Here is an 8,829-nt window from a genome sequence, read left to right as displayed (position 1 = left end):
TTCAACACCTTCATGACCCGATGAATTGAGGCTGTTCTGAGGGCAAAAGGGGGTGCAACTAAATAATGTTTTGTACACTCAGTGTATAGTTAGTTTCTCTCTCTCTCTCTCTCTCTCTCTCTCTCTCTCTCTCTCTCTCTCTCTCTCTCTCTCTCTCTCTCTCTCTCTCTCTCTCTCTCTCTCTCTCTCTCTCTCCTCTCTCTCTCTCTCTCTGCTCGATACAGCTTGAGTTTCAATTTCCAAGTACAAATAATGTGGAGATAAGGAAAAATGCATTTCATTTATATTTGCTAATAAAACACATTTAACACAGAGAAAACAAGTCCACACATTTCCTAAATACAATAACATTGATCAAATAATTGTCTTCCTGCTGGTAGGTTTGTTGCTGAATCTGCAGGGTGCTGGTTGGTTTGTTGCTGAATCTGCAGGGTGCTGGTTGGTTTGTTGCTGAATCTGCAGGGTGCTGGTTGGTTTGTTGTTGAATCTGCAGGGTGCTGGTTGGTTTGTTGCTGAATCTGCAGGGTGCTGGTTGGTTTGTTGCTGAATCTGCAGGGTGCTGGTTGGTTTGTTGCTGAATCTGCATGGTGCTGCTATTTCTTCTTGTATTCAGGGAATAATTTTCTCCATGTGATATTCTGCATAGCAACAGAATCAATAGAATATATTTTATCATATACGGTGTGGGTATATACAGTACCAGTCAAAAGGTTGGACACACCTACTCATTCAAGGGTTTTTCTTAATTTTTAATACATTGTAGAATAATAGTGAAGACATCAAAACTATGAAATAACACATATGGAATCATGTAGTAACCAGAAAAGTGTTAAACAAATATTATATTTGAAATTCTTCAAAGCAGCCACCCTTTGCCTTGCTGACATATTTGCACACTCTTGGCATTCTCTCAACCAGCTTCATGAGGAATGCTTTTCCAACGGTCTTGAAGGAGATCCCACATATGCTATATATATATATATACACAGTCGGTATTTACAGGTTACTGCCAAAATATAAGAAGCACCAACATAAAGTTTCCCAATAGAGCGGGCTGCCAGAATGGCTTCAATGCACCTTGTCATAGATTCTACAAGTGTCTGGAACTCTATTGGAGGGATGTGACACCAGTCTTCCACCAGAAACTCCATCATTTGGTGTTTTGTTGATGATGGTGGAAAACGCTGTCTCAGGCTCCACTCCAGAATCTCCCATAAGTGTTCAATTGGGTTGAGATCTGGTGACTGACACACACACACACACACACACACACACACACACACACACACACACACACACACACACACACACACACACACACACACACACACACACACACACACACACACACACACACACACCTTTAAACCCCTTATGCTCCTTTTGAGAGTCACTGAGATCCGAAAGTCACTGAGATCTCTTCTATCCATGGTAACCATAATAATGGAACGTTGGGCATTTTTATACATGACCCTAAGCATAATGGGATGTTAATTGCTAATTAACTCAGGAATCACACCTGTGTGGAAGCACCTGCAAGTGTTTTCCTTTATTTTGCCAGTTACCTGGACTGTATGTATTTATGTAAGAATCATTTCATTTTCATAACATGGTGAATCTAGATACTCAAGGAGTATTTCAGTAGTTCTTTACCTTTTTGCCCCAAGTAGACTCCTTGGATTTCAGGCCCTCCAGCATCTCATAGGTGTTTCCCTCCTGGTCTGTGGCGGTGCTTTGTGTCCCCTTCAGGCCACCATCCCCTGGGATCTGCTCATAGGTGTTGTCTGTAATCAGATGACTGGGAGGAGATGGCCCCTCTGGAACCTCTGCATACATACTCTCCTCCTGCTGGGGAGTCTGGTCCTGGGGGTTAGGGCTCCTGCCACGGTCCCCTTCTCTCTGCTTCTGTAGTCCCTTCCAGGGGGTGTCCTGGCCCTCACCAAGCCCCACAGAGGCCTGGTACAGTGGATTGGTGCTCAGCTGATCCAGGCTGTGTGGTTCACTGTGGATCTGTGGCTGGGGGCTTTCCCTGGGGTCCTGAAGAGAGTAGGCGTGGCAGGTGACCCTCTTGGGGGGATTGGGGGAGTGAGAGATGTGGGGGAAGCAGGGGATGGTTATCCTGTTGGAGTACCCCTCCTCCTCCTCCTCCTCCTCCTCCGTGGTGTCGTCCAGGCGGGGTAGAGAGCGGCTCCGTCCATCTGGCAGGGTCAGCTCAGAGTACATGACTCCTCCTGCTGCTGTGGAGGTGTTATTGAAGGACCAGGGGCCGGTGCTTCTCCTCTGGTTCAGACTCCCAGTACTGGCCAGTCTCTCCACTTTGTTCTGGTTAGTATGTATTTCTGCGTATTGGGTTTGACTGTGAGATTTGGTCTTGTTCTGGTTAGTATGTATTTCTGCGTATTGGGTTTGACTGTGAGATTTGGTCTTGTTCTGGTTAGTATGTATTTCTGCGTATTGGGTTTGACTGTGAGATTTGGTCTTGGTTTGGTTTGTATGTATTTCTGCGTATTGGGTTTGACTGTGAGATTTGGTCTTGTTCTGGTTAGTATGTATTTCTGCGTATTGGGTTTGACTGTGAGATTTGGTCTTGTTGTGGTTAGAATGTATTTCTGCGTATTGGGTTTGACCGTGAGATTTGGTCTTGGTTTGGTCATGGTGTATTTCAGACAAGGTTCCACTCAGAGAGTGGGTCAGAGGTGGGCCTCGCCTTGGTACTGGAGGTACTGCTTGCTAAAGACAAAACACAGGAAATACATTGGGGTTTAAGTCATACAATATTTCTGTATGACATGTGCTGAGGTTAAAGATCACCAGAAGATGAACTAATACCAGTGGAAATGTTTCCTACACTACAGGTCACGACCCTGTCGGGTAATAACATGCCATTACATCACCGCTTATAACCTGACTTCAGCCATCGTAGCGGCTAGCCTACTGTACCTGTGGGAGGGACTTCCTGCCAATGGATGCTGTTGATGTCAACTTCCTGTTGTTGGTTTTGGGTGGCAGCACGGGTGGCACTGCAGGGGGCTGCCTAGTTGGCGGCAGGTCATTCCATTGGTGCTGCTCATTCCGTGGGTCATTCCGTGGGTCATTCCGTGGGTCTTTTTGAAGGTCATTCTGTTGGTGTTGGTCATTCTTCTGTTCGTTCTGCTGGTCCCAGTAACTTCTCAGGGCTCGGACATTGACCCCACCGGTCTTCTCTTTGGCCTCAAACTGGACCACATCATACAGCTCTCCTGAGCTTGACTAAACACAGAACACAGATAGACTGCGATGGCATGAGAAGATACAACACAGATAGACTGCGATGGCATGAGAAGATACAACACAGATAGACTGGGATGGCATGAGAAGATACAACACAGACCACAGATAGACTGCAACACAACGGGCACCATACAGTGAGGGAAAAAAGTATTTGATCCCCTGCTGATTTTGTACGTTTGCCCACTGACAAAGAAATGATCAGTCTATAATTTTAATGGTAGGTTTATTTGAACAGTGAGAGACAGAATAAACAAACAAAAAAATCCAGAAAAATGCATGTCAAAAATGTTATAAATTGATTTGCATTTTAATGAGGGGAAATAAGTATTTGACCCCCTCTCAATCAGAAAGATTTCTGGCTCCCTGGTGTCTTTTATACAGGTAACGAGCTGAGATTAGGAGCACACTCTTAAAGGGAGTGCTCCTAATCTCAGTTTGTTACCTGTATAAAAGACACCTGTCCACAGAAGCAATCAATCAATCAGATTCCAAACTCTCCACCATGGCCAAGACCAAAGAGCTCTCCAAGGATGTCAGGGACAAGATTGTAGACCTACACAAGGCTGGAATGGGCTACAAGACCATCGCCAAGCAGCTTGGTGAGAAGGTGACAACAGTTGGTGCGATTATTCACAAATGGAAAGAACTGTCAATCTCCCTCGGCCTGGGGCTCCATGCAAGATCTCACCTCGTGGAGTTGCAATGATCATGAGAACGGTGAGGAATCAGCCCAGAACTACACGGGAGGATCTTGTCAATGATCTCAAGACAGCTGGGACCATAGTCACCAAGAAAACAATTGGTAACACACTACGCCGTGAAGGACTGAAATCCTGCAGCGCCCGCAAGGTCCCCCTGCTCAAGAAAGCACATATACATGCCCGTCTGAAGTTTGCCAATGAACATCTGAATGATTCAGAGGACAACTGGTGAAATTGTTGTGGTCAGATGAGACCAAAATGGAGCTCTTTGGCATCAACTCAACTCGCCATGTTTGGAGGAGGAGGAATGCTGCCTATGACCCCAAGAACACCATCCCCACCATCAAACATGGAGGTGGAAACATTATGCTTTGGGGGTGTTTTTCTGCTAAGGGGACAGGACAACTTCACCGCATCAAAGGGACGATGGACGGGGCCATGTACCGTCAAATCTTGGGTGATAACCTCCTTCCCTCAGCCAGGGCATTGAAAATGGGTCGTGGATGGGTATTCCAGCATGACAATGACCCAAAACACACGGCCAAGGCAACAAAGGAGTGGCTCAAGAAGAAGCACATTAAGGTCCTGGAGTGGCCTAGCCAGTCTCCAGACCTTAATCCCGTATAAAATCTGTGGAGGGAGCTGAAGGTTCGAGTTGCCAAACGTCAGCCTCGAAACCTTAATGACTTGGAGAAGATCTGCAAAGAGGAGTGGGACAAAATCCCTCCTGAAATGTGTGCAAACCTGGTGGCCAACTACAAGAAACGTCTGACCTCTGTGATTGCCAATGAGGGTTTTGCCACCAAGTACTAAGTCATGTTTTGCAGAGGGGTCAAATACTTATTTCCCTCAATAAAATGCAAATCAATTTATAACATTTTTGACATGCGTTTTTCTGGATTTTTTGTTTTTATTCTGTCTCTCACTGTTCAAATAAACCTACCATTAAAATTATAGACTGATCATTTCTTTGTCAGTGGGCAAACGTACAAAATCAGCAGGGGATCAAATACTTTTTTCCCTCACTGTAGGCTTCGTCTATCAGACAAGGTTACATTTTAACCAACGTTTTCCCAACTGTGAAGGACTGACTCTGTAATGCTATTGGTTCTCCTACCTGACGACAGTATGTAGAGGTGAGGGACTCTGTAATGTTATTAGTTCTCCTACCCGACGACAGTATGTAGAGGTGAGGGACTCTGTAATGTTATTGGTTCTCCTACACGACGACAGTATGTAGAGGTGAGGGACTCTGTAATGTTATTGGCTCTCCTACCCGACGACAGTATGTAGAGGTGAGGGACTCTGTAATGTTATTGGCTCTCCTACCTGACGACAGTATGTAGAGGTGAGGGACTCTGTAATGTTATTGGTTCTCCTATCTGACAACAGTATGTAGAGGTGAGGGACTCTGTAATGCTATTGGTTCTCCTACCTGACAACAGTATGTAGAGGTGAGGGACTCTGTAATGTTATTGGCTCTCCTACCCGACGACAGTATGTAGAGGTGAGGGACTCTGTAATGTTATTGGCTCTCCTACCTGACGACAGTATGTAGAGGTGAGGGACTCTGTAATGTTATTGGTTCTCCTATCTGACAACAGTATGTAGAGGTGAGGGACTCTGTAATGCTATTGGTTCTCCTACCTGACAACAGTATGTAGAGGTGAGGGACTCTATAATGTTATTGGTTCTCCTACCTGACAACAGTATGTAGAGGTGAGGGACTCTCCAAAGGGCTGGATGGGATGGACTCTGTAGTGCTCTATCAGTTCTGTGAGGCTGTGGTGAGGCTGGTCGTCCCCGGAGATAATGAACAGCCCAGCTTGGTCCTGGTTGATCACAAAATGGCGGCAGCGGTCTTGTCCTCTGAGGAAGAATACAGGGTTAGTGAAGTGAGATGTGACGGCATGAGAAGATACAATACTGACTACAGACCTTGTTTTGGCGTAACAGTGTGTGAACAATCTAAATAGGCTTCCTGTTTATTCCTTCTATTGAACGTAACCTTCTGAAAAAAACACATGCAATTACAATCTTTAAAACCTTTCCCAACCCACTGTAGGCTATGCTGCACATTTGGTTTTTTAAAGGAATGAAATTATATTTTAATGTTTTGTTATGAAGTGTCTTAGGTAACCAAACCAGTACTAGGAATCACTTGTATGAGAGGATGTATCCGATGGCTTTGTCACTGAGTCTGATGAGAAAACATCCCAGAGGCTTATCTCTCAGCTGCTCCTCTGCTTCCCTGACAGAAAGGGAGGAAGTAAAAAACAAAATACGCTGTCACTAATTTCACAGGGAAATTAGCTTTAATATACTGTATAGCACATTGTTATCTCTCTCTTTCCCTCTATCTCTCTCTCCCTCATTCTCTCTCTCCCTCTTTATCTCTCTCTCTCTCTCTCTCTCTCTCTAAACAGGTTTACATCCAACCTTTTTATGCCAGTAAAGTCCGTGTCAGATTTAAAAAAAATCCATGACAGGCCTGATGAAAAACAGAAAAATGTTCGGTGAAATTTCAAAATGTCGACAAAACAAAATACTCTAGTAAAAGGAATTATGTGAGAAATGTTGTTGGAAATGCCTTTTACGCGCAAGATATTAATATAACAACCATCGTATCGAAGTTAACTTGGGAGTCAGGCGATGCCATGGTGTGTGGTCCTCCCACTACAACTTGTTTGGGAAAGCGTGCCGTTTATTAGGCTACAGATGAAATACATTCTGATGAACTTCACAGGGTGGTGAAGGTGGAAGGTGATGAGCTCGATGTTCCTTTCCAATAAATATCGACGGTCTTATTCAGGTGACGTGATGATCGATGCTTGTCTCTGGTGTAAATAATAATAATCTCATTATGTAGGTTATACCTGCGTTCCAGACAACAGCACATGGCAGTACCAGAGCGGAACACATGTTTCTGTGAGAAAACCATCAACAGAGTTGATCATTTAACCTTTATTTAACTAGTCAGTTAAGAACAAATTCTTATTTTTAATGACAGCCTACCGGGGAACAGTGGGTTAACTGCCTTGTTCAGGGACAGAACGACAGATTTTTACCTTGTCAGCTCGGGGGATTCGATCTAGCAACCTTCCGGTTACTGGCCCAGCGATCTAACCTGCCGCCCCCTAAATGCGATGGAAACCCGTTTAACTTCTATTTTGTATTCGGTACATGGGAATCATTACGCACAGCATTTTATCTACAACAAGTTCATTTGATGGCTCTGTGGGGGGAATTTCTTTATACGGATTGTAGAATATTCACATGAAAATCTGTCGCCGATTGGATGGAAACCTAGCTTCAGTTTCTCTCTTGCACCTCTCACGTTTAGACACATTATTCACTGACTAATGACAATTACTTGAGATAAAGAGCCTAAAATTCTCATTCTTTCTGCCTGTTTCAGAGGCTGTGGTATGAATCTACAGTATAATGTATTACTATACTCAATGAACAATGAGGCATCAAAAACCATGTCGCAGTAGTAGACAGAGAACTTCATTTGCTTTCAGACCTTCAGAATACCTCAAGACATAGATCTGATCTGCTAAAAGGAACACTAAGACAGTTCTATGTATTCCCACTGCTGTCATGTGTCATCCGGATTCCTCATTATGCATGTACAGTAACACCCTTGGAGGTGTTTACAGCACTTACTTTCTGGCGGTGAAGCCTTGGAACCAGTCGGGAAAGTTTCCTTTATGGAGGAGAATGAGAGGGGCCTGGGTCTCTGTAAACCACTGTAGAACCAGCTCCCTCAGCCCTCCTCCTCCTCCTCCTCTTCCTCCTCCTCCTCCTCCTCCTCCCTCTGTTGTAGACTCCATATGAAGGTCCACGCAGCTGGTCCTCTGTTCTATCTCTGATCTATTCTCTCTCCCTGTTCTCTGTCTCTCTCTCTCCTTTCTCTCTGTCTCTCTCCTTCCTCTCTGTTTCTCTCCTTTCTCTCTGTCTCTCTCTCTCCCTCTCTGTCTCTCTCTCCTTTCACTTCGTTTCTCTCTCCTGTCTCTCTGTCTCTTTCCTTTCTCTCTCCTTTCTCTCTGTCTCTCTCTCTCTGTCTCTTTCTCCTTTCTCTCTGTCTCTGTCTCTCTCCTTTCACTTCATTTCTCTCTCCTGTCTCTTTCCTTTCTCTCTCCTTTCTCTCTGTCTCTCTTTGTCTCTCTGTCTCTCTCTGTCACCAGGTCCGAGCAGCGTAGAAACAGTGGGTAACAGCCGTCTGCACCATCTTCTCAGTCCTTAATGAAAGGTGTCCGTCACAGCTTCAAAACAGATCCTAGAAGAACAGACACCAGGACACCGCTGACACACACCACATCTTATACTCAGCACACACAGAAGCTCTGACAATGGTTGGAGACTGATTCAGGGCCTCATTTTCATATTTTCCGTTGCACGTCATCCAGTGTGTGTGTGTGTGTGTGTGTGTGTGTGTGTGTGCGCGCATTCATGCGTGTGTGTGTGCATTCATGCGTGTGTGTGTGTGCATTCATGTGTGTGTGTGTGTGTGTGTGTGTGTGTGTGTGTGTGTGTGTGTGTGTGTGTGTGTGTGTGTGATGAACAGTGCCATTGTCTCAGTGTATCTTCCCCATTGGCCTTGCCTCTACCAGTCCTACTACCTCTATACCTGAGTCAGTCATTTACCTATCTGTCTTTCTGATTCCATACCACACTGTGACAACGGGGCTCGCATGGAAATACATACAAACTCTCTTTCCTGCAGTCAAATGACCCAGTGGCCCCATGGGTCGAAAATCAGGTGTTTCTATGTCAAACGGTTTAGTTATATTTCAGTCTTCTGTGATGTATATAAAGTGTAATATTGGGATGCAAACTCAACATGGAATACATT

At 44.8% G+C, this 8,829-nt stretch overlaps 1 protein-coding gene across 1 annotated transcript; it reads right to left on the bottom strand.

Moving 5' to 3' along the window:
* Window positions 1-201: 201 nt before the first annotated feature.
* LOC106609706 (uncharacterized) lies at window positions 202-8,351 on the bottom strand. Its single transcript, XM_014208675.3, has 6 exons — window positions 7,641-8,351; window positions 6,133-6,222; window positions 5,672-5,840; window positions 2,941-3,249; window positions 1,654-2,730; window positions 202-638 (listed from the first exon to the last, which is right to left on the bottom strand). The coding sequence occupies exons 1-6, from the start codon at window positions 7,805-7,807 to the stop codon at window positions 594-596; spliced, it is 1,857 nt and encodes a 618-aa protein (XP_014064150.1). The 5' UTR covers window positions 7,808-8,351; the 3' UTR covers window positions 202-593.
* Window positions 8,352-8,829: the final 478 nt, after the last annotated feature.

Source organism: Salmo salar, chromosome 11, assembly GCF_965601325.2.
Source record: "Salmo salar chromosome 11, fSalSal1, whole genome shotgun sequence".
NCBI lineage: Eukaryota > Metazoa > Chordata > Actinopteri > Salmoniformes > Salmonidae > Salmo > Salmo salar.
The sequence above is the reverse complement of the archived record's forward strand: the minus strand, read 5'-3'. Positions and strand labels throughout refer to the sequence as shown.

Coding starts and splice junctions, on each gene's coding strand:
- LOC106609706 (XM_014208675.3), bottom strand. CDS start 7,807: ATGGAGTCTACAACAGAGGGAGGAGGAGGAGGAGGAGGAGGAAGAGGA. Junction 3,250..5,671: donor CCTCTACATACTGTTGTCAG/GTAGGAGAACCA, acceptor TTCTGTGTTTAG/TCAAGCTCAGGAGAGCTGTA. Junction 2,731..2,940: donor GCAGGAAGTCCCTCCCACAG/GTACAGTAGGCT, acceptor TTTTGTCTTTAG/CAAGCAGTACCTCCAGTACC.